The sequence below is a fragment of the Sprattus sprattus genome (genome assembly GCF_963457725.1).
Source record: "Sprattus sprattus genome assembly, chromosome: 3".
Lineage (NCBI taxonomy): Eukaryota > Metazoa > Chordata > Actinopteri > Clupeiformes > Clupeidae > Sprattus > Sprattus sprattus.
In genome coordinates, this window is record NC_137922.1 from 42,105,556 (window position 1) to 42,128,084 (window position 22,529).

Below are 22,529 nucleotides of genomic sequence, written 5' to 3' on the forward strand. Positions count from 1 at the left end.
CTAGAAATTGTGTTAGCTGCATGTTAGACCATAATTGATGGTTCCACAAGTAGGTCTGGGACCAACCAGCCCATCATAGACTTGCCTGTGTTGGACATACAGTACCCGCATTCACCTTAGTGGGCGAACACTGATGCCTGTTGCATTCACCTTAAACCACCTTCCTGGAGCATACAGGGTCAACACACTGTTGCCTAGTTCTGATACAGGAAGAACTCCTTTCTACTATCTTTAGACCAAAACGATTTAATTTCAATCAACCTTATTTTTCCCCAACATGCCAAAAATATTGTTTACGTACAAGCCATCACCTGACCCTAACTGATACCAATACCAATCTTGAGGTTACACGGCATTTATTATCCCATCTCTCCGACACCAGAACACTGGTGCTTCCTGTCCATCTGCTGGTCTTTACTCTGGTGCTGTACCAACTCCCCTCCATGGAATGCTGTGGGGGAGAGTGGAGACATGGCAACCAAAGATGACCTCACTCTCGTTCATTCTATGAAACATTGTCTCTCATTTTGAAAATAGACAAGAGGTCAACAGTGATTGAATAAACCTATTGTTTTAATTCTGCATTATTGTTTTAGATTTGTTTTAGTGTCAAGAACACACACACGCACACATACACACACACACACACGCACGCACACAAACGCATATACACACACACACACAAGTGCTGATGATTTGGCTTTAATTGCAGCTCTTCCTTCCTTTTGTCTGCTCTGGCCTATTTAGTCAAGGTTATGTATTTCAGGGGTCAGTGTGACTCCATTCTAATTGAAGCAGAGTAACAATATCCGCAATAAATTAAGCTGTGGCTCATTTCAAGCTGTTGTTTTAGGCTACATGTTTAATGTGGAGATCGCTACAGGGCAAGCCCTATTCTCTCTGCTTTCTGATGTTCCTTTTTTCTTTTTTTCTGGTTTGGTTTTGAAACCTAGGTCAGGGGCTTGCGCTGAATTAATTTCCACTCTGCATCACGCACAGGCGTTTCCCCAATGATTTTTCCTTTCCAGCTCTCAACCCCCCTTATGCTTATCTCCATTTCTCTCAGCTCTCTGCTCCATTAAATGCTGAATGATATAAATAATTAACACGTAGAAATAATAGTAAACAATGTAGAAATGATTTGTGTTGATTTATGCAGGATTACTATCAGTCCGACTTAACATGTTTAGTTGGATACCTGGCGTAGTTTACCTCCATCCTCCAACCCCCCCATACCCTTTCTACACACACACACACACACACACACACACACACACACACACACACACAGAGTTTACTGTCATACGAATGTGAAAAGGGCTGTGTCTGCGTTATCTCTGTTTTCACTTATTGTGGTTCAGTGGGAGGTTGCTCGCCGCTCAGCACAATGTGAGCGATGAGGATCTTGTTTCCACTGACATTCTGTTGTGATATTATCTATTATCTGAAGCGCGCATGAAACCCTTTCCTGACAAAGGAAAAGGGCCTTTTTGACTTCCCTCCCCTAAGGCCTGGATGCATGTTGTGGTCGAGGCAGAAGCCACATGTTTAAAATGATTGGCCATCGCTAGGAGGTTATTTTTATATGGACTGTATTTGTACATGTTATATGCTCATACAAAAAACAATACCATAGGCTGTTGGACAGTATTGTGGTTATCTGACTGAACCTTGGACAATCAAGGATTCCTTCTTGGTCAAGACCTTGACATGTCACCTTGTCAAAAAGTTGGAATTGTTGTTACCACAAAAGGTTAAAAGGTGGTGTGAACTGCACTATCGTGTCTCATGTCACCACTATCTGTGTTCGTATGGCCATTATGTGGAAAAGATGCTGTGTATAAATCTTGTACTGCATCAGTATGTAAATCAGTAAGCTTGGATATTTTTTGGAACCTAAGTAATTGAAAGATGTGTGTGTCTGTCAGGAGCAGAAATCTCAGCCGCTGGACTTCCAACACACGGCCCTACCACCACTGAGGCGGGCCAAGTCACTGGACCGCAGGACCACTGAGTCCGTCATGACCGTAAGCGCACATTTTGTCTTATTTTTCTCTTTTCTTTGTCTAGCTGTATTGCTTTCTTTCTTTCAATCTCTCTCTTCCTTTCTTTAACTTTCCTATGTGTGTCTCCCTCTTCTTATGTCGCTCTCTCTCGCTCTCTCCTTTGTGCCTCTACCTCCATATCATGTGTATTATCTATATCATCCAACCTCTCCATGTTCTCACAGCAAATTTCAAAGCAGAGATGATGGAGAGAGCTATTGAGAGAGGGCATTTGTCTGGTTTCAATTAGTTATTATCTTCCCCTCTCTCTCTTTTGCTCTCCGGAGAAAGGCTCATTGTAATCAGCTGGTGGAATATTGTTTGTCAAGGGTGTGAGGGGCGGGGGGGGGAACAGAGCGATGGAAGCCAGCGCTGCTCAATGCCTCCCTTGTTCTCTCATGTCCGAAGGTCAAGCACCCGCTGCAGGCCTTGAGCCCGGCCATCCTGTTCGGAGAGGACCGGCTGGCGTTTAGAGTTACACACTCAGTGTGTGTGTGTGTGTGTGTGTGTGTGTGTGTGTGTGTGAGAATAATAGCAGAGAGAGAATGGGTTTATATAAAGTCTTAAAATGTACTAATCTCGTGTGGATCATTTAATGCTTCCTCCTTGTCCATTAATATCATCTTCATCATGAAAACATCATCTTCATCATGACATCATCAAGTCTATTGTGATTTTTTTAGTCCTCCCCTTATACTTGCATGTTCCCTTTACTCTAATTTCACTGATGACAAAAGGAACATCTGTATTTGTGGAAACTGTGTCTAAATGATTATTCACTGGTTCCTCCCTGAAGATTAATGCTGGTTGCCATCTTGTCTCTCTGTGGCTTGTGCTGTGTTGTGTTTATGAGAACTCGGACATCCAAAAACTCCTGTGCGTGGTGCCGCTGGGCGTAGCGTGCTCCCCTCTTCTCCTCCTGCCCAGGTCATCTCCACGTCCTCCCTGTGTGCTCACGCGTTGACTTCCAGCCGCCTTCAGCTGTTTTGCCTACATGACTGTCTGTGTGTGTGTGTGTGTGTGTTTGTGTTAACCTAACTATGCTATGTGTGTGTGGATATGTGGCTGTGTTTTTGTTCCCATGAATGAGGATATGAGCACATGCTTGTTATCAAAACAATTAGTGTGTGTTTGAGGGGTTGCTTGTGTGTGTGCGAACATAATTGATTCTGCTGTTGATGATTAGGGTGGCTGGCGTTTAGAATAACACACTCTATGTGTGTGTGTGTCATTCACACTCAACTGCTTCCCCTGAGCACCGTGCACAAATCCCTGTCGTGTTTACCTCACGGCGTGAAGCACAACAGAGAAGCTTCTCACCAGCATTTCCTCTGTAGGCTGTCAAACTTGCCCCGACAGCCTGCATGTGAAATGCATCTGTTTGTGTTTCTGCTCTTTCTTGACTTGTTTATTTATTTTTTGGCATTTAGGCCAATTGCCAACTTTGATTCCACCTAAATTGTTTCCACCCAAAATAAGACATCTAAATTTCTGAAATTCAAGTGTGAGATGTTTGGTGAATGTACGATGCACGATGCCTCTATGGTGACCACAGCTGTCAGTTACTGCCTCTCTTTCTTTAAGTTCTGGACACTGCTGTCGTCAGTTCTGCAGATAGTGTGGACCATAAACATGGACTTGGCCATAGCTACACATGGGTCACTGTCATTCAGCTTCAACAGTCAGCTATTTTCTGCATGATGTTTAACTGTGTGGGTTCACTAAACTGCATTGACTTTGCCCAATGGTTGCATTTGTTTGGAAACTGTAAATATTGTCTTAGTGGAGGGGTGCTGATACTGGGGGAGATTTTGCATTTGCTTGAGATATGAAGACCCATGTTAGCACTCCTTCCTATAGGCATTGGGAATACCAGCCCTGATGTTCCTGATATCTGTGTGACCTTTGGAATTTTGCTTTCCCTTTAACAGCCTGACCTGCTGAACTTCAAGAAAGGTTGGATGGTAAAGCTTGATGAACAGGGACAGGTGGGTTCTGCTTCTGGCAAATGATTCCTGTTTACATATGTATTATCCATTGCATAGAGTTAAACGCTAACTTTAGACTCCGAAATATGTGAGGAGTCAATTTTATGAACATCGGTTGCCAGTTGAAAGCGACAAATGGAGCAAGGGCTAGATTTCCACAATCAATAACCCTCCAGTGCAGATTCTGCTATCAGCTCTCTGTCTGCAAGAAGTATTGATCAAAGTCACCATGACGATAAGGACACCTCTCCTTGCAGGAGTTTTCTCTCCGCAGGCCTCAACTCTCTTTGCGCGAAGCTACCTTTTCTCCCCCCCCCCCCCCCCCCACCCAGCCTCTCAGCCACAGCTTTTAGCCATGATATATTCATCAAAGCCAAGTTATCTGGTCAAACAGTCGGCCATACCCTCCTCCCCCACCCGCTGGCACCCTCAAGGCATGGGGCAGAGGCCTTCAAAGGGTGCTCTTCCACTTTGATAGCAAGGCTTCAATGGGTGAAACTTAAAAGGATAAGGGCACTACTTTTTTTTCTTCATTTTATTTTTATTTTAACTTTTTTCTCCGTGCTTTGAAAGAGGCACATAAATGTCCCACACCTCAGAACGTTAGCCTTAACAGACTGGAGCACTTCTCTCTGCAGACATAAGTCATTCAGTCTCTACTTGTAGCAACATTGTCATTTTTGTTTTTATGATCACTCTTCACAGTGGAAGAAGTTTTGGTTTGTGCTGACCGACCATAGTCTACGATACTATAAGGATTCAATTGCAGAGGAGGTGAGTTCCTGAAAATTTGTTGTAATGTAATGCATGTTTTTCAGGACTTCTGTTTAAAATTCTGGTTTCCAAGGCTTTTTCAAAAAAAGTTTTTGCTGACAGGACATTTGTCTCTTCATTCTTCCCCACAGGCTGCGGACTTAGATGGAGAAATAGACCTCAGTACTTGTTATAATGTTACAGAATACCAAGCTCAACGAAACTATGGCTTCCAAATCCATGTAAGTCAACTTAAATGCTTATACAAACTACCCTCAGCCTCATTGGAATCCATTGCAGTGGCTACCTCTGGCAAGGACACTTTTCCTTTTGGGGGTGGGGGGTCATTAAGTCATTTTGTGCTCGCATATCACAGACCGAGTGAATGCATAGCATATGTTCCCCTAAAAGTTATGGTTACACTGTTAGGCTTGGACGTGAGAGTGGAATTTCAGCATGATTGTATACTTTAAGATTAGAACTTTTTCTGTGATAACTGCAAATAAAAAAAATATCCCTGCCATTCCTGTTGTAGTAGTTCTGTTTTGGTAAGGTGGTATTTTTTTTAATCTGTATTCATACATGTTCTATTGCTGTTGGACTATTACACATGCAGACAACAGTCTCCAGTATTTGGCAATGGGGTTCAAGCTAAAGTGAAGAATGTCGGCACCATTCATTGTGTAGCGTGTAATTGATTTCAGGCAGTTATTTAGTTGCTCCTCTCATCTTTCCTGTGTGAAAATATCAGTGGAAATGAACCGTTGCTGGTGATTGTTTTTCAGACGCAGGAGGGAGCACACACCCTGTCGGCCATGACTGCGGGAATCCGGCGCAACTGGATCCAGGCAGTGATGAGGAACGTGCGGCCCTCTACCGCTCCGGATGTGGCCAGGTCAGCGAACTCTCCTCTTGGCACTGATTACATTGCAGCTTCATCTTCAGCTTTTCCACCCATTACTTGATCTGTCCTCTTATAGTCATTCTAACATTTTCTTGAGTAAATGTTGAAGGGAAGACTTAAACATTTTTTTGACAGAATAGAATAACCTCATATTTAGTTGGTCAGCCAAGACATGTTTGCCAGGGTGATGGCAACATGGCTAAGAATGTTATATAAACCCATGTTGTATGAATGCATTGTCAATCAATTCTTTCCATACATTTTCCACACATGTGAAAGTGTAAACCTCAAAGAAGCCTTTCATGCACTATTCCTTTTAGTCAATGATGGTAATGGCTATGTGTAAACGGTTTGCAGCGTCACAGATGACCACAACTCCAGCGCACCCCTGGAGGGCCTGGCTAGGCCTGACGTCACCCAGGACTCCTCCGAGGCGTCGTCTGTGGAGCGCGAGCCAGGGCCCAAGAAGAGCCGGGCACGGGAGCGACGACGCGAGGGCCGCTCCAAGACCTTCGACTGGGCCGAGTTCCGGCCCATCGCCCAGGCGATGGCACAGCAACGGGCCAACGAGGCCGAGGCCCTGCAGGCCGAGCTCAGCGACTCGGAGCGTGGCCGCCGACGGGAAGAGCGCCGTCGTCGCTACGGCTCGGTGGTGAGCGGCTCACCGCAGGACTCCCCGGGCGGGATGGACTTTGAGAGCGCGGAGGGCCAGCCGGGGGAGGGGTCTCCGCCGCATCAGCCGCAGCCTCCATCCCCGGAGAGGCAGAAGAAGGTGGAGGACGAGATCGAGCAGCACTGGCAGCAGGTGGAGAAGACGCCTCTCCGTGAGGAGAAGAGGGTGCCGCTGGCTACGGCACTGCAGACGAGGGAGACGGCCGAGCTGGAGAAGCTGCTGGAGAGCTACAAGAAAGGGGTGAGCGCTGGATGAAATTAATATGGATAGAAGAACCGATTGGTTGAGTTTCAGTGAAAAAATCTGAAAAATTGATCTGGGAGAAAGTGACTTCATATCACATCAGCTGCCGAATGAATCTAACCCCAAGGATGGACAGATAGGTCAAATCAATCAGATGCATGGACAGCTTTAGTTTAATTAGAACATTTATTCACCGGTATATTAAATCAGCTATGCATATTAATTAAATGAAAGTGAAACCATATTTAAAGATTCTGAGTTGTTCTGAAGTCATGGGTAATGTTTTTGTAAAGGATATTAGTGGCATTTTCAGGAATAGTCTGGCATGGATACTCTTGGCAGCACTTCAGTAGGGATTCATTGGTCAGTGCACCTGCATTGAATGCAGTTATGTTTCTGAGACCTGGTTGTGGGTCCTTGTTTCCCCCTTCAGGTAGAAGACCTGAAGCAGCAGCTGGAGACATGTCACCAGCAGCTGGCCGAGTCCAACCAGAACAAGCACGAGCTGGAGGATCAGCTGCGCATTGCACTGGAGCGAGAGCAACACATCCGCATCGGATACATCTCGCAGGTGAGCATGCAGACTGCAGCATTAGCCCATCATTGTAGTCTCATGCTAGAAAGTAGTCTCGCTTTCTGTATATATGTGTGTTTGTGTGTGTGTGTATATATATATATATATCACTTATGTATGTATGTATGCATATGTATGTATGTATGCTAATGCAGGATTCTGTCTTATAGTCTTTGCATGTTTTTGAATAAGGTAACATGAAACAGAAAACCATTCCAAACAACAACCAGCTGACATCTCATCATCTAAGCTGTGAAACGGGCCGAAATGCACCTTGCATGAGTGCGTTTGCATGTCGAAAGAAAAGATTGCGACTCTTGTTCTCTCCCCTTTTTTTGGCTTCTGCTCATTTCCTCAACTCTTGCCATGTTTTAGAAACTGGAACCCGTGTCATGACTTCATTGCAAGCTCTAAAATGCATACAATTTCATTCAATTAACACTTGACCCAGGTGCGATTATTAGTTGCAGATTGTTGTGTAGAAGCAGTTTGAACAAAGGCAAGTGTACAGTAACCTTGTGGTATACTCAAACCCTTGATGAATCGTTGGGAAAAGTAAATTACAGTTACAAACATAGTATCTCATCCAACTGTGGGGTTAAAAAAAAGCAATAGAGAGAATTTTGAGTTGAAGTATTGAGTTATTATTACCAGCAGTGCACGTAAGGCTAGCTATAGACTGAGTTTGGCAGAAGATATTTTATGTAATGGCTTTTTATTATTGTGTCTTTATGTGCATATGTACATGAGTGTGAAAATGGCTGTGTGCATTCCAGGACTTTGGAGACTGCTGTTAGGATTGTTTATCTGAGCGGTCATGGTGCTTGGTATTTGCATGAGCTCAGCCTCACCCACTGGCTGTTATATGCATTGGGAATGTTTGTTTACAAAAAGCCTCCACTATAGTTTCCTGAAGTTACAGATGGTTCTTGGACCTGGAAAATTATCTGTAATGAAAAGAAGTTGCCATTTCCTGTGATAGAATCCATACGGGTGGATTTTTCTTAACATTCTATAATTTCTTATGGGGACTGTGTGTATTAGTGTTCCCTTCTTAGTATCAGTTAGATCTGGTTAGTGGCTTCCAGATAACATCAAGTTACATAATAATAATTTTTTATGAGACTTATATAGCGCTTTTCTGACTAAGACCCTTGATGATACGACATCTGCAGTTATGTGTAATATGTGTTTAATTTGCAAGCCTTTTCTTAGTAAGGCAGTTGGCTATAGCAAGACTGGTGTCAAGGGTATTGTGTATATCTCACGGAAGCTGTGCAGTGCGCCCAAAATGATCAGAAAAGAATTGAAATCCAGATGTTGAAATGATATATAGGTGTTCTGTACAGTTGTTTGCATGCATGTCATTTCATTCAAGTTTAACCTCTACATCCATTCTTCTTTTTAACCTGGGGAAGCATACCATACTGAACATGTGGATGACGTCCAGTTTGTCACTGGTGTTTGTCGATTTCTGTATCTTTGCATATATGTATGAGAGAACACTTTGTGTGTGTGTGTGTGTGTGTGTGTGTGTGTGTGTGTGTGTGTGTGTGTGTGTGTGTGTGTTTTGGATGCCATATTATGCCTTTTGGCTTAAATGTTTCTGTGCATTTATTGTCTTTTGGGCAAGTTGGACTGCATCATAGTTTAAAACTGAGCACAGTAGCATTCACAAATAAGAGGGTAAAAAAGACAGTTTGGTTGTAGTGTGAGGTCTGTACGCTGAATTCTGCGATACTATGCCAGGGCATGGTGAATCTGGCAATGACCTGATACTGAAGTTGCCTCTGTTGACACTGTACTATATTGTACACGAGCACATTTCACAATGATTATATCAGATGTTTTTTTCTACAAATGCAATGCAGCATTTTGTGTAGAATATAAGGGAACATATTTTTAAGCATACTGTTTGCTCCCTTGAACCTCCTGAGTGGGAATCATTTTTAAGACAATATTGACCTACTGCAGACTGTGAATACTGGACATATAAAATTGCCTTTTCTTCAAAAGCCATGGGAAGATCAGACCACTATGCGATTGATGCGGTATGCCTACCATCTAAAAATGAACTTAGCTAGCACTAATTTTTGCATTACTTACACCATGAAATAACTCTTAACCATTTATTTGCATGCTCTGATGTGATTTACTAACCTCAGCCATTAAGTTTCCTTCTCTAGTGCTCTAATTTTGCATCATTTAATCCCAAGAATCTGGATGCATTCATTCTCTCTTTTTAACCTGTGTGGTATTCATACCACTTTAGGTTGGACAATGTATCACAGTTAATTCATGTTAATTTGCCCTTAATCTATAAAGAAAATGGTGGGAAATGAAAATGAAATGGCTATAGTAGTCTGTAGAGTAATTTAGATTTTTTTTCACCCCTGCTGAATGTTAACCAACTGTCTGGTCCCCTTTCCTAAGCTGGATTCCCCCTTGGGTCTTGAGGGAGAACTTGAGCCCCAGATGAAGAGGCCTGAACTGGTTAGTTCTCAAGCTCAGACATTAACGCGGAAGTATCAGGAAACTAAAGAGCTCCTGCAACTGCAAGAACTGAAAAAACGCAACATGCAGGCACAGCTTGGCCTTTCTCTCTCACACCCGCCCGTCAAGGAGCCTTGCACCGCTGAGCACCAAAAGCCTGACACCTTGGAGAGCCACCCCACTGAACCCATTCTAAATAAAACGGTCAGCTTCACGGTAAAGGATAGTGAGGGCATGATTGAGGAGCTAGAGAAATTAATATCAGGCAAGCCTCTAACTCTAAAGGACTTAGTGTCCCTGCTACTCACTCATAGCAGATTTAGTAATGAGAGCGCCTTCGATAGTCAGGGAAGAAATGATCTGGATACTTCTGGAGACGTAACTAGTTCTCAAAAACTTTTGGAAAACCTTAAGCAGCAGCAAGAAGTAGAGAATGAGACCATGAGGATGAGCTTGGCTAAGGCTGGTGACAGCATCCGCAACTACGAGGCACGACTGATCACCATGGAGGATATTCTCGGAAGGGTTCAGCGACAGAAGTTGGAAAGTTTAAAGAGCCCCCATGGGCCGGCGTGTCAAATTGAGGACTTAACAGAAAGCACAAACAGAGGTCTTTCCCAGAGGGTTGAGTTGCTAACAACAGAGAATGAGGCGCTTAATCAGCGGTATCAAGAGATAGTCAACCAGTTGAGGGAGGCAGACCGGGAAATTGACAGGTTAAAGACGGAGTTGAGGACACAACCTGATACCTTAAATAAAACCAAGATCAAGCAAGTAGGAAGTGTAGACAGTTCGGTTGACCGTGCCTTTTATGAGAGGGAGCTGAATCTTAAGTCTCAGAAACTACAGGACGCACTTGTTAAATTAGAAGCACTGGGGAACAATCTGAAAGATACTGAAAAGCGGCTTCAGTTGAAGGAAGCCACCCTAAGAGGTTTGGGATTTCAGATGGGCGACCGGGAAAGTCACGGTGGCGATTTACAGCTGGAGAAGGAGGAGCTCAAACTTCAGCTGGAGGTTGCTCAGGCAAAACTCGCTGAGAGAGAGCAGAGGCTTTCCGTCGCTGAAAAAGCCTGCCAAGAACTTCAAGCTCAGAACCTGGAACTTCAACAGAAAAATCAAGAAATTGACAGATTACTTTGTAGCAAACAGAAAGTAGTGGATGGAGTTATAGAAGCGAATGTAGAAATGGCTGGTGTAGAGGTGATGTTAGGTTTGATTGACAAGGAAGGGGATGTGTGCCATAGGATGGAGCAGGGGAGCGAGGGGCTAACTGTGGAAAAGTCAGGAGTTGAAAAAGTGATTGAGGAATTCAAAATGAAGTCCAAAGCCATTAGTGTGTTAGTTGAGATGTTGGAAGAGGTAGATGTGGAGAAAATGGAGGGTGATTTTAGGAGCACATTGAGAGTAATGTGTGGCCTTTGTCCTTTAGACGAGCACGTGGAAGATAGTCAGACAGGTAAGAGGTTGCTGCAGGAGGGGGAGTTTTATAGTAGACTTTTAAGTGGTGCGGACATCAGTCAAGTGAATGATGAGGGTGAGCATGCATGTGGGAAAGCAAGAGCCGTGACAGAGCAGATGTTACTAGAGAAAATGGTGTTGCTGGTTATGAATGGACTGAATACCAAAAGAAATGTGGACATGCAAATCCAAACTGAAAATGTGGATGCAGACATTGTGGATACAAGGCAAGTCATTAAAGACCTTAGAGACACAAAGACTTGCACGTTGATCATCAATGATCTCATTTATAATTTACAAGAGAAACTGCTGTGTATGAACCAAATCGTTTCGACCTTGAAGACGTCTCCAAATGAACACCTCCAGACCTTGCTTGCAATGTTATCGAATTATACATGTCCAAAACGGCAGTGGTCGCAATATATCCAAGAGGCAGTCTTGGAAGCACATTGCTCCTATTTGGAATGCAAGCAGAAATGCTATCAGGAGAGAGTGTTTCAAGAATTACAGTCATCAGATCTCATCAAAGGTGACTGTGTAAATTGTGTCAAACTAAGAGGGCAGAACAAGGATCTCTCATCCAAGTTAAATGAATTGCAAAAACAGTTGGCAGTTCTTCAGAGCCCTTCAAGCGAAGACATGAGCCCAGTCACACACATACAGATTGAAGGGGAGCCCATTGACTCCATGGATAAGGCAATTCAGCTGCAGGACATGGAGGCCAAGCATAAGAGAGAACTCCGTCAGCTGAAGGACACCTATGAACAGGAGATGTGTAAGTTGAGGCAGGACATGACCAAGATGGGAGAAACTCTCCAGCTTAGGTCTGAGGAGAACGTGAAGGAGATTGACTCCTTGACCATCTGCATGGAGAACTTGAAGAGAAAGCACGAGCAGGAGCGAAGCTCCCTGGTGGAGCAGTTCAAGCAAGAGATGGAGGATCTAAAGAGTGCTGTGGCTCCACAGGGCTTCCAGGAAGGCCAGGACCAATCGGGCTCCCTCAAGGAGCGGATCCAAGAGTTGGTCGCCCAGGTGGCGATCATGACCGAGGGGATGAAAGCCCGCGACCGCGATGGGGAGGCGTCACTCCGCCTGAAATTCGAGAAAGACCTGGAAAACCTGAAGGTCAAGGTGTTCCTTGTCCCCTACTGTCCTCCGTCCGTGACGCCTTGTATCTCCTTGTGGCAATCCTCCAGTCAACCCCCATCCCACTGCTTTCCCCTATTAACATTTCCTTTCTGCATATCCCTGAATTAATTTAACTTCGATACTGCATGTTCGTTAACCTCAAATGTGCACGTGAGCATTGTTTTTTTTTTTATTATCATTTATTTTTAATGTGCAACTGAGGAACCCATTTTGATAACAGAAATTGTAGACTTGCTAAAATATAAAGAAGGGAATCCTTGTCCATAGCTTGAAATGTTCTAAGATATTGGTCATTATTCATAGGGGATGATCTGTAGAAATGCGTTCCTCAACTTTTAACATCTCATGGCTAAACTCTGAGCCTGTGCAGTGATATGCAATGATTTTCAAAGTCACTCAGCTGAACCTTTTGAAAAACCCACCAAAGGGCTGTAACTATATTTCCAAACGTATGCACACAACCCATTTAGCTCAGAGGTTCCCAAACTTTCCATGAAAGGCCCCCCTTTGACGATGAAAAACTATTGCACCACTCACCACCACCACTAGGGTGCAAAGATTTAGACACACATTACAGATGCCCATCAGCTGTTGTACAGTTTTTCTAAGACATTGTTTTTTGTCTTAAACATTTCAACAGTTAAACATTTTCAATTGCATTTAATCAATTAGTTATACTTACATATATCAATTAAACATTCACAATGTGTATTTTTTCAGAGCTCTTGTTTAAACACATTTTGAACATCTCTGGGTAATCAATCAATACGATGTCCTTGGTATTACTGATTAGGCTAGCTATCCCCTCTAACATATCGGCTAAAAGTTAGGCCTAATGATTAAAGTGCAGAGTAGGCTATAAACATACAAAATATGACCTGTATTGGGTTGGTTAGGTTCCTTGTTCCATTTTTTACGCCCTCACCCCCTTGCTGTAACTCCGCGACCCTCTGGGGGGCCCACCCCACACTTTGGGAACCACTGATTTAGTGTGACTTAACTTGGCGTAAGATGAAATATGTTTGTCAACTGTACAGTCTTCCTTTAGGATCTCATGTTCTTGCAGACCAGTGGTTGCAAGTGTACTTGGTTTATCTGGGTGACTTTGGTGTCAGTGCATTGATCTCTACTGTGCAAACACAGCATAACCTTTCCACTTTGACTAACTGATTAACAGTCAATTATCAGCTCCGGCCTCAACAACGCTGCTTATTTTAATGCTTTGCAAAATGCTTGTTGCATTCGGTAACTTGGTCACATTGGAACTGTTCAAGTTGAACAATGCAAAAATGGCAAATGGTGCCTGTGTTACTGTAGCCTTTAAGTCAATCTAGTTAATTAAGTCTTCTGCATGTTTCATTATGTTACTGGTTTATACATTATATCATTGTCAGGAAAGGTAGATACACAACAATCAATTGTAAGTTTCTGTAAGGACATTTAGATGCTTCATATTTTACGTACTGCACATATTTAATTTAATATTAGACATGCAATCATTTATGGTGGTTTCACTCTATTAAATAACTTGGCTGCTCAGTCAGTTCACTAAGTCTGACATAATCTTATCTTGGGTGAGGCGAGTAGATTTATTGTTGTCGTAGTTTAGATGATTCTAATGTGTCTATGACACACTATTGTTGTTCTTTCCAACGTTTCTTGGATGGACCAAAACAGGATGTGATTCTTTGAAATACTGCTGTGGTCCTGTATGCTCCTTTCAGAGCCCAGTTTTGATGGAATAGGAGCGCTTTCCTTGCCTATTGTTACCACCCTTTGTTATCGCTATTTTTTCCTGTTTCAGTAGCTGGCCACATGGAAAGTAGTTTATTGTCACTCCCTGGATATTTCGAGTAATTTCACTCTTTTGTGGACTTTTGTACTTTTGTGTGACTGGAACCACACCCAAACCAGACATAAAGCCTTTTTACATCATTCAAATTGGGCAAAGTGAGTTTGCTGTGGAATGTCCCCAAAACAAAGTCCAGAGTGAGAAGTCAAAGGGCTCTGACGTCGGCTGATTGTCTTTCGTACTGTAAACCTGAACATACACATTGTCCTTGTGCCATGCACCCTTATAGAGAACACTAGATGATAAATAGAAGTTAGCATGTAGTATGTGATGGGCACCACTTCAGTGGCCTTGGCCCCCCCATGAAGAGGAAATGGGATTTTCCGCAGTGTGCAGGTGCGGCTGTGGATGTGCACACAGGGGACAGGATGTAACCTCGTGGCCACAGCGTGAGCTGGCGTGTAGTGTGTTTTTTGAGGAGGCCGGGGGTGTGTGGCCTGAGAAGTGCTTCACACTGCCGAAAACGTACCCCTCCCTTTCTACCCCACTGCCAGCTCTCTGAGAGCAGCTTTTTCAGTGCAGCACCTAAAGCGGGCCGAGAGCGAAAAGGCCGGCACCGCTGACCGCCCGGAGAGATTAGCACCGTTGAATAGAAGGGAGGAAGTGGACTGGGGTTGGCTGTAGCCAGCAGGCCATTCAAACCCCCTCGTGTGGAAACATGCACTGTAATTGTGCTAGTGTCGGCCAGTGGGTCTTTCCAAACTGGTTTTGATGGAGAGTACACACACACACACACACACACACACACACACACACATACCCTAACCCTAACCCAGCCTTACGATGGGTGTCTTTGTCATCAGTTATCGTCTAGTTTGGAAGATTAAGCCTCTCTTGTGTTTGGTAAGGCTAAGCTCTTTAGCTGCAGATTAGATCTGCAGAAAAAAAAATGAAAAAAAACTCACAGGGACATTAGAGAAAAAAAACTAAATCTAGTATTCAACAGCGGGCTTTTGAATACCAGATAACAAGCACTGATGCGCCTCCGACCGCCTATGTGTGTCTTCCCTTTCATGTTCAGTGTGTCAACTTTTGTGAGCTTTGTGTGGAGGCAACTCATACACAATGCTAACCGTGTCTGTATGTATATATGTGTTTGTGTGTGAGTGTGTGTTCGTGGTCTGCGTCAAAATGACCGAAACCAAGGTGAACACATGTTTGTGGCTTTGTGACTTAACACTGATTCCCTCACCCCCGACCCCCCCTCCCCAATGCCCCCCTCTTCCTCCTTCATCCTTACAGGCTACGTGTGAGCGGGGCTTTTCCGCCATGGAGGAGTCGCACCAGAAGGTGATCGATGAACTGCAGAAGAAGCACCAGCGGGAACTGGAGAAGCTGCATGACGAGAAAGAGAGGCTCTTGGACGAGGAGACGGCGGCCACCATCGCTGGTCAGTTGCCCGCCTGCCATCCCTCCCTAACCCAGCTTTGGGCTGGAATTTACACTGTGCCAGTCTTTGCTGCCAAACCCACAATTGAGTCTGAATGGAATTGTCAGCGAAATTGCCCCCTTCCATGTTGGCACTGTGGCAATATGGAGAATTAGAGAGGAACACTGGTCAGATTTAAGCACGGAGGAAAAGTTGAGCAAGTGGCTGATGAAACAGTTGATAATTCAGCTGTCTAAGCTTGAGTCTGCTGCTTTTGAAATTACATTTGAATGTATAAAGATGTGATGCCTAAAATCATTAGTCTCATATGCTTTTTATTGGAAAATGGCCTGAGACGGTAAATGTACCCCCTTTTTTTGATCAATCGACTCCTTCTCATTTGTTTTTCACAGCAATTGAAGCTATGAAGAATGCACACCGAAATGAGCTGGAGAGAGAGCTGGATAAGGCCCGCAAAGCCAACAGCAACGATGAAAACGCTGACATCGAGGAGATCCGCAGGCAGCACGAGTAAGCAAAGCCGTCAGCGATCCAGGGTCCCATTTAGCAAGGCACACGAGAGCTGACCCAGTAGAGTAAAGAACAACAGTCTCAGCTTCACTGACGCACGTTTCTCAGTGTGACGTAATAACAATGACAAAATCCACAGCCTTCATCTTCCCCCACTTCCATAAATGTCTACACGGCCTCAAACAACCTTAGCACCGCTTCAGTAAGTGACAATAGATGTCCCTGCATGACCCCATTGGTGTGGCTCTCTCCCGGTGTTATGGGTGTAATAACTGGGATTATTCTTTTTAATGAGAGCCTGTTTGCCATGTTGAGCAATGGACTTTTCCCCACATACTGAAATCACTGAATGGAAGACTTAAGACCAACTAGGAGCAAAGCTGAGTTGTGTGACCACACGCCTGCCTGCCAAACTGTCCCCGCGGGCGACAAAAGCTAAGATACCAGTGACCTTGCCAAACCTTGAATTACCAACTATTTAGGCTGGCTTTTGTTTTGCCTACGTGGGCTGGTAATCTGCCCTTGGATAGAAAAAAACACCATCTTGGCCACTGCTCTGTCTAGACACAGCCCTTCCCTGCAGATTGGAAGCTGCGTCAATTCCCAAAATCCTCCTGAATGAGAAGGGTCTGTTCTGTTCTCTCTTCTTCTGGGTGTGCGTGTGTGTGTACCATGTTAGGTGTGCCGAGACCTTCTCTTAAACGAACCCGCTTCTCTTGTTGTCAGGGAGGAGCTGTGTTCCTTCACGAGGGAGATCGAGGTGCTGTCCGAGCAGTACTCGCAGAAGTGCCTGGAGAACGCCCACCTGGCCCAGGCCTTGGAAGCGGAGAGGCAGGCCCTCCGCCAGTGCCAGAGGGAGAACCAGGAGCTTAATGCACACAACCAGGTGCCTGGTGCCCCACGCCACACACGTACACATGCAGCACAGCACACAGGAACAGAATTAGTGGTCGATCAGGTCGACCATTTGCATTCATGTAGACTGTCAGCAGAATAAGTTTCAGTAGATTTAAGTCTTACCCACCAGGACTTATGATCCCAAATTGGGGACAGAAGGTCAAGAGGAAATGAAGTGGTGTTCTAATTTTCTGAGCATTTAAAATGCTGAGTGGAAAGTCACACTGATGTGTACCTGATATGCATAATAAAGCTCAATAGTGCCCCTTATAGTTCCCCTTATATACACACAGTATATTGATATTAACTTCACAGGATTGTGGTCTGACGATAAGTTTTTTACTTTCCCCTTCCTCAAGGAACTGAACAATCGTCTTGCTGCCGAGATCACAAAAATGCGGTCTATGACTAGTGAGGATGGCGACACATGCACAGTAATTCAGGGGAAGGAGTTGTATGAGCTAGAGGTAAGTGGAGTTTGCTGTCTGTGAGAGATGCTCAAGATGTTTTCCTGTCCTCGACCTCTAATTCATTTGCTTTGAACCCACAGGTCATGTTGAGGGTCAAGGAGTCAGAGGTTCAGTACCTGAAGCAGGAAATTAATTCTCTGAAAGATGAGCTCCAGGCTGCCCAAAGAGTAAGTAGATGAGCCAGATAAAAGATTTCGACATATTTTTGATATATTTTTCCGCAACGGGGCTGGGTTTAGTGTTGGACTAGAGTTATCTAGTACAAGAGTCCATGTATCATGAGCACAACTAATCATTGTGTCTTTGGATAAACAGTAAAGAGACAGATGTTTGCTTGTTTTTAGGACAAGAAGTACGCTGGGGACAAGTACAAAGACATCTACACGGAGCTGAGCATCGTGAGGGCCAAGGCGGAGCGGGACTTGGGCCGACTGCGGGACCAGCTGCAGCTGGCCCACGAGGCCCTGGGTGAGCCCACGCCAGAGGAAGTGGAACGCAGTGGCTACGGTACGACCGCTGCCTGACCTCCGCCAGTCTTCCTATTTTCATATGAAAGGGATACGTAGAAGGCTGTTGACTAAAGCGGACCTTGAACCGTCATCCTGATATCATGTTCCAGTTTCTTATTTCACATGTGAAGGTTTTGCTCAGTCATGTACTGTTTTAAACGGTCACATAATCATCTTCAGCCATTGATGCAGTGAGACATTTACGGTCTTTAAGACTCAGGGGGCGAACTAGCTTTAAACCCAGCCCTGTGACTCTCACTCACACCTGAGCTTTGGTATTGTAGCTGGGTGTCCCTTAGTCCGTTTTAATTCTGGCTCAACTCCAGGATGGAGATGTGTTGTGATTGTGTGTAACAAAAGATGTGTGTTCTACTGAATAAATAGTTCGTTTTGTTTTTGTTTTTCAGATATCATGAAGTCCAAAAGCAATCCTGACATCCTCAAAATGGCAGCGGCAGCAGCCAAACGCTCAGAGCGCACTTTGAGGTCAAAGGTGAGTTAACACTAGGTCAACACCACACCTAATGCCACACTGTCCTGATCATAGCAGTCCGTTTTTTTTAGATTTGTTTGCCTGTTTGTTTTTGTATAATCTTGTGGGTGGTGAAACATTGAATAGAGGGGTGGTGTTTCAGTTGGACAACACTGCCACCCTGAGGTGAACAGTGGTATGGTTCCTTAGTTATTTGGGGTATTTGAGAGTAGCTGGAAACACTGTAATTATAACAACAACAACAAGCCTCATCTTCCCTCAGTGTGAAGTTCTTCATTTTTCTTACAGATTTAGTTCGGCCAAAGTTCACTTCTGTTTTAAGAGGCTTGATGATAGACATGTATTCAGAATGCAATGCCAGTTTAACAAAAAATCTAGGGTCCAATGCCACAAATTTCTACATTCTGTTTCTTGTAGGAGTTTGGTAATGTATTGTACTCTAAGCTATTTATGCCCCCACTTTCTCCCCTGTGTAATGCACTTTGTGGGGTGTTGTGTGTGTGTGTGTGTGTGTGTGTGTGTGTGTGTGTTGTGTTTGTATGTATGTATGGGCGTGTTTGCATTATTTCTCCATCTTTCCTCCCACTCCCTCTGTCCTCAGTCTGTGACTCGTGACATGCCCTGGGACAGCTAAGGGCTGCCTGAGGACCTATTGGCTTCCTCCTTTAGGTAAATCCCTCAGGAACAGACCGACATTATTACCCACCACCCAATGCACTACCCTGCTCTCTCTTCCACCTGGGGAGGAAGTGTGATTTGGGAGGGGAGGGGTGGGGAGTTCCTAGACAGTTATTTTTAATGCATCCCATTGAACACTTCAAAGGATTAGTCATGGGTATTAACTAATTGTTCCACAGTTTCATTACACTACACTGCTTGGCCTGCAGGCATGATGATAGACATGATGTTCGTTTTCAGTTTGCCTTGCCAAACCAAATGAGTGTCCTGTACACCTCCTCTTAAACTTTCTTTGTCTGGATGAACAGAAGATGGCTGCACTCGGTCTAGTCCATATGTTTAATCCTTTGAACTGACTGATTGTTTAACCCTCACTAATGTTTTGCAGATTTTTGTTAACCAAGAGTTTCTTTTATTATTTGATGACTTGGAATTTAATATGGAATTCTGAATAAGACACGAGAAACTTGATGCACTCACATTTGTTTTTGAGTACTGATTTTTGACTGATTTTTGACCATATTTCACATCTCTGGTGCTCTAGTTAGAGGTAAAATTTGCAAGGGTGAACTTTCACACTGGAATTGAAACTGTGGTTTATATTTCATAGACACTTTAAGGTACTATGCAGGTTGTCACAGGTCAGTTTGTATTTTTAGTTTTCTAAAGGGGTGAATATAAATATTTTAAACCACTAACATGCTCTGACACCACTACCGCAATTGCTATCAACTACAGGCTGGCCAAAAGTGCTGCAATGGAGGCCTTCTGTAAGTAGACTAGGTTATATAGTAGCTGATTTGACCTACATCAACATAACAGATTAAATAGACTTTAGATTACATTCATTTAAATCTTTAAGACTTGGTTCACTTTCTGAAATGAACTAGGGGTCAATATATTTTTTTTCTACACAATATTTTTCTCTTTTAAACACTGCAATGTTGTCCAGAGGATCCATGCTTTCAGTAATATGTTTAATTAACATGGCATTGGCTTTCTTAAGTCATTCCTTAAGCATTTAGTGTTCTGAAAATGTTTCAGACAACTTAGTTGTTATATCAAAAGTGCCAATTCCCTCGAGGTCATTATACTTAAATTAACGCTGTTAGTTAAGTTGACTGGCCAGTGACCACTGAAGGACCAGTGCTCAGTGCAAGGCACCAACCATAAGGAACCAATCCCTAGAGCTCCCCCTGGTGATACTAGCTAGTGGTTAATAATACAAGGCGTCAGTGGTCTTGAAACTCAGTAGTTTGAGCTAAAGCTGCTTCTGTGAATATAAAATATATACAAAAATACAGCTGTTAATGTACGGTGGGTGCCAGGCATAAATATCTTATGTCAATATGGTTGTATACTACGTCCATTCTCATTCTTCTTAAGGTTATGATTCAGGTTAGTGCAGTTCCATTAGTAGAAAGGACATTTACAAGAAGCACCATCTGAGTCTGATCCATCGCCTTTGTGTACCTCCATTGCCTGCTTCAGCATATTTCACATTCAGGCAACACCTCATCGGGATTTCTTTATTGCCGTCTTGCACGCTCACCTGAATCATAAACAAATGTTAACAGTCATTTCTCTTCTCTCTCGTGCCCCCCCTCCTCCTCCTCCACCTCTCTCTCTCTCTCGCTCTCTCTCGCTCTCTCTCTCTACCCCAGAGTCTGAAGGAGGGACTGACTGCTGAGCAGAGACTCCACTTGTTTGATAACAAGGACACCAAGGAGTTCTGACATTGAAGCATTGACCCTTCCTATGCTGCATGATAAGAGGCTGCCTCCCCGACACACCCCATCACTCCTACCCACCCACTTCCCCACACACTATATTTTAGCCCAGTAATTAACCATTTAGAAACACACTGGTCACAATGAGTCCTATATTATAACGTGGTATGACGTTTGAATTTTATGTCTATAGAGTATGCATTTCATGCACTTCTGTTACTGTGACATTTTTTATCTCCATTGCAATGTCTTAATGTAAATACTGTTTATTTTTTTTTAAGCATCTATCACATACACTAAATATGTTTGTGTAAGCTACTGTTTTAACCTCTCAGTTATGTGTGAATAGTCAAAGGAATACATAAATGTGTACTGGATGATCAACAACAACAACAACAACACACCACACGATAAATTATGTGTATGTGGAACGAACATTAGAATACAGTCATGTTGCCAGGTCTATGTACGCACTATATCCTAGGTGCTGTGAGAGTGCACATTTCGAAGACTCGAAACCCCTTATAACGCACAGAGCTGGCTATGCTGTGTTGCTCTTCAGAAGGGGGGAGAATGGCTGTATCGTTAAGAGAAAAGTTGAAACCTGCTTAGTAGCATAATATTCCATATTAATCTTTGTGAGCTATCTGACCACTTGAAAGGAACCATTGACGTTATCAACTCAATACACCTGGAAGGTTTAGGTTGGGGATAGATATATGTATATGCAATATATGTATATCATTTTTATCTCCATAATCATGTTGGTCTACTCTGAGTGGGAGTTATTTTTCTGTTTCCTCCATCAAAGTTGATTATGTTTGCAGTGTTGTTCAGTGGCAGACCCCTTTATATTTATTTAATTGTCAAAAAGAGTTTTGTCTCACATTTCCATTCCTCTGTCCTCTGTTATTGTAAATATACAGCAAATATTCACCAACTGACAACAGGTTTATTAGCAATAAATATTTTTGCACCCTGCTTTTTAATTCTCTGTGTTTTGCAAGGCAGGGCATTTGTATATGAGCTGGAAAGAATATGTGCAAATATATGATCAATGCTACATGTATTAACCCATTATAGTAATATAGTAAAACTTCTTTTTACCTCTTGACTGGATGAGAGCCAGCCAACCGGGACATGATCATCCTGTCTGTCACAACAGCTCAGACTTCTACAAACATTGGTGGCTAGGCTATACCTTTAAAGCTGTGGTCAGAAAGGGGAAGTCAAAAGACCTATATGTCTGTCAACAGTCAGCGCAGCTCAATAAATGGGAGGAAAGAAATTACTCAATATTATAGGTCCTTGGTCCCATTTTGAAGTGACCGTTAGAAACCACAAATGTATTTATCAGTTGCACTTGCAGCTGTTAAGTTCCATTTGCTTCCTTGCACACATGCCCTCCAGCACCTTTTAATATAGAGTGGCACAGTTATGACAAATGAGAAGCATATCCCACCAACATGGTTCTATACAACTGAAGTGTTCAATGTGCCACACTTAAAACATGCAATATGTTAGCTGTAACCTGTGTGTGTGAGTAACCGAGAAAGAGAATATATTGCCTGGTGTACATGATATAATCCACAGGAGGTATTGTGAATGCACTGCCAACAATGCTCTTGAGACCTCAGAATAGCCCAGCCCTAGGCAGAATATTACCTGTAGAAGTAATGATATGATGCGCTTTTAGCAGAATTTGCATTAGTCCTAT

At 43.5% G+C, this 22,529-nt stretch overlaps 1 protein-coding gene across 3 annotated transcripts in view; it reads left to right on the forward strand.

Annotated features, from left to right (window-relative positions):
- Positions 1 to 21,793, forward strand: part of LOC308362510 (myosin phosphatase Rho interacting protein) — a 39,813-nt gene extending 18,020 nt beyond the window's left edge. The window contains exons 9-25 of one of the 3 annotated variants that reach the window (XM_080835202.1): positions 1,929 to 2,027; positions 3,977 to 4,033; positions 4,739 to 4,807; positions 4,939 to 5,028; positions 5,572 to 5,681; positions 6,048 to 6,603; positions 7,040 to 7,177; positions 9,614 to 12,259; positions 15,378 to 15,525; positions 15,918 to 16,035; positions 16,762 to 16,921; positions 17,292 to 17,399; positions 17,483 to 17,569; positions 17,747 to 17,909; positions 18,319 to 18,404; positions 19,006 to 19,073; positions 20,747 to 21,793. In XM_080835202.1, the coding sequence (XP_080691328.1) occupies positions 1,929 to 2,027; positions 3,977 to 4,033; positions 4,739 to 4,807; positions 4,939 to 5,028; positions 5,572 to 5,681; positions 6,048 to 6,603; positions 7,040 to 7,177; positions 9,614 to 12,259; positions 15,378 to 15,525; positions 15,918 to 16,035; positions 16,762 to 16,921; positions 17,292 to 17,399; positions 17,483 to 17,569; positions 17,747 to 17,909; positions 18,319 to 18,404; positions 19,006 to 19,038 (4,668 nt within the window). In that variant the 3' untranslated portion in view covers positions 19,039 to 19,073; positions 20,747 to 21,793. The remainder of the gene's footprint in view (positions 1 to 1,928; positions 2,028 to 3,976; positions 4,034 to 4,738; positions 4,808 to 4,938; positions 5,029 to 5,571; positions 5,682 to 6,047; positions 6,604 to 7,039; positions 7,178 to 9,613; positions 12,260 to 15,377; positions 15,526 to 15,917; positions 16,036 to 16,761; positions 16,922 to 17,291; positions 17,400 to 17,482; positions 17,570 to 17,746; positions 17,910 to 18,318; positions 18,405 to 19,005; positions 19,074 to 20,746) is intronic. The other 2 variants (XM_080835203.1, XM_080835204.1) reach the window with 2 other exon arrangements.
- The last annotated feature ends 736 nt before the right edge of the window (positions 21,794 to 22,529 follow it).